The following is a 1,945-nucleotide window of genomic DNA, read 5'->3' as shown; positions in this document are numbered from 1 at the left end:
ATGTGAAAATGAAAGTGAAGTTGCTCAGTTGTGTCTGACTCTTTGCAACCCTGTGGACTGTAGCCCACCAGGCTCCTCTGTCCATGGGATTCTCCAGGCAAGAATACTGGAGTGGGTTGTGGTACATATATAAAATGGAATATTACCCAGCCATAAAAAAGAATAAATCCATGCCATTTGTAGCAACATGGACAGACCTAGAGATTATTAGACCATTGATTTTAGACTTTTATCTAAAATAAGCATTTAAGGCTACCAATTTCTCCAGAAGTACTTCTTTGGCTGCTTTCCTCAAATTTTGATAAATTATCTGTTCATTTTCCCTTCTCATGTCTTCTTTGTCCCATGGATGATGATTATTATTCTTTTAACTTACAGAATCAAAGTGCCTTTCTTTGAATTTTGAATGTACCACTTCCTAGACTTGTAGCTTTGGGCAAGTTTCTTAATTTCTTCACAGATCAAATTTATCATATGTAAAATGAGAATCCAAGAGGATCTTTCTCAGAGAATTATTGTCAGGATTAAATGAAGCAATCCATGTAAAGAATGAATGCCTTGAACAGAGTAAACCTACAGAAACTGTTAGCTATTATTATTGATAATTTTTATTCCTTTTAATTTAATGAATGTAACAATTCATAAACATAATCCTGGTTTTTAATACAGAAAATATATTTAACTTTCCAAATTATGTATTTTTCATTTTGTGCACAACTTTTTCTATATTTTGCATTATCTTTAAGCTGGACTACAAGAAAAACTTAAAAAACAATACTTAATTTAAGGGCATGAAGGTAGTTCTGTTTCTTTCTTCTTCTTATCACTAGTTAGGTAGTAGGTCTGATAGATCTGCAGTTTTAAAGGAAAGTAACCTTTCAATAGCCAAACGAAACCGCTTATTGTCTAATATAACTTCTGCTCCCTTCTGCCTACAAGTCTTTCCTTTTGTGAAAGACATGCTCCTTAGAACTTTCTGCTTGGTTGGATGCTGTCTGATTCAAGTTGATTTTTGCTCAAATAAAAGCATAACTCAGTTCATCTTCTACCACATCTCAGCATAAAAAAAGGCCAGTCTGATTTTTACTTTTTAAAGGAAGCTGCTATTTTGTTTTCTCACTACAAATTCACCACATAACAAAGGATCCTAGGTAGTGTAAGTTTGATCATAGACTCCAGAAAATGAATGACAGGTTTTCCTCTCCAAAGTGGAAATGATAAGGTAGAGCAACAGAAATTCTTAGGTCCAAGCCTTGTTCAGCCAGGTATCCCTCCTCCCTCCACACATTCACATTTGTCTTTCTTTCTTCTGCTCTCAGGAGAAAGGTATCCCAAGGTCTCACTAAGGAAGACAGAATCTGTATATATCCTTCCTGCTTTAAATGAAGTCACCAGTAGCCTGGGCAGCTGCGGGGCAGAGAATGGTTTGGGAGAAAGGGAGCGTGCTGCTTGAACTGATTGGTTTAGACGCTTTCCCTATGTTCTTGCTATGGGCACATCAGCAGCGTGCCCAGTGCAAGAGAAACCGCGTCGCCACCAGGCCATACCGCAAACTCCTGCCTTCCGACGCACGTGCTAGTCCAGCCTGGGGCTCGGGTCCCGGCCCCGCCCCATGACGGTACAGGGCTCGGGTCCTTCAGCCCCGCCCCCGGCCCTGAACTCAGCTTCTAGCCCCGCCCCTGCAAGGTGCCCCCGGGAGCCCTCGGCTGGTGGGACTCGCTCTCCCGCCGAGCCGGGTGGGGGCGGAGTCCGGCCTGGAGCTGTGAGAACCGGAGCGGCGGAGGTGGTGCCTCTGTCGGGGAGCCGGCATTCGCGGCCATGACAGTGGTGGCCCGCGGCTTCTGGCTGCTCCGTGGCCGCCTGGGCCGAGTGTCGGCGCTGAGCCGGATCGCGGAGTCGCCCTTCGCGGCGCCGGGAGCGGCGGGGCAGGCGTTCCGGGGCTTTC

General features: G+C 44.6%; 1 protein-coding gene across 1 annotated transcript in view; it reads left to right on the top strand.

Annotated features, from left to right (window-relative positions):
• The first annotated feature begins 1,684 nt into the window (after window positions 1–1,684).
• MTHFD2L (methylenetetrahydrofolate dehydrogenase (NADP+ dependent) 2-like) overlaps window positions 1,685–1,945 on the top strand; it is a 140,116-nt gene continuing 139,855 nt past the window's right edge. Inside the window, exon 1 of the mRNA XM_010838176.1 lies at window positions 1,685–1,945. This exon is cut by the window's right edge and continues 12 nt beyond it. Within this exon, the coding sequence (XP_010836478.1) occupies window positions 1,819–1,945 (127 nt within the window). The 5' untranslated portion in view covers window positions 1,685–1,818.

Source organism: Bison bison, unplaced genomic scaffold (genome assembly GCF_000754665.1).
Source record: "Bison bison bison isolate TAMUID 2011002044 unplaced genomic scaffold, Bison_UMD1.0 scf7180017864092, whole genome shotgun sequence".
NCBI lineage: Eukaryota > Metazoa > Chordata > Mammalia > Artiodactyla > Bovidae > Bison > Bison bison.
Note: the sequence above shows the minus strand (reverse complement) of the source record. Positions and strands in the feature narration are given on the sequence as shown.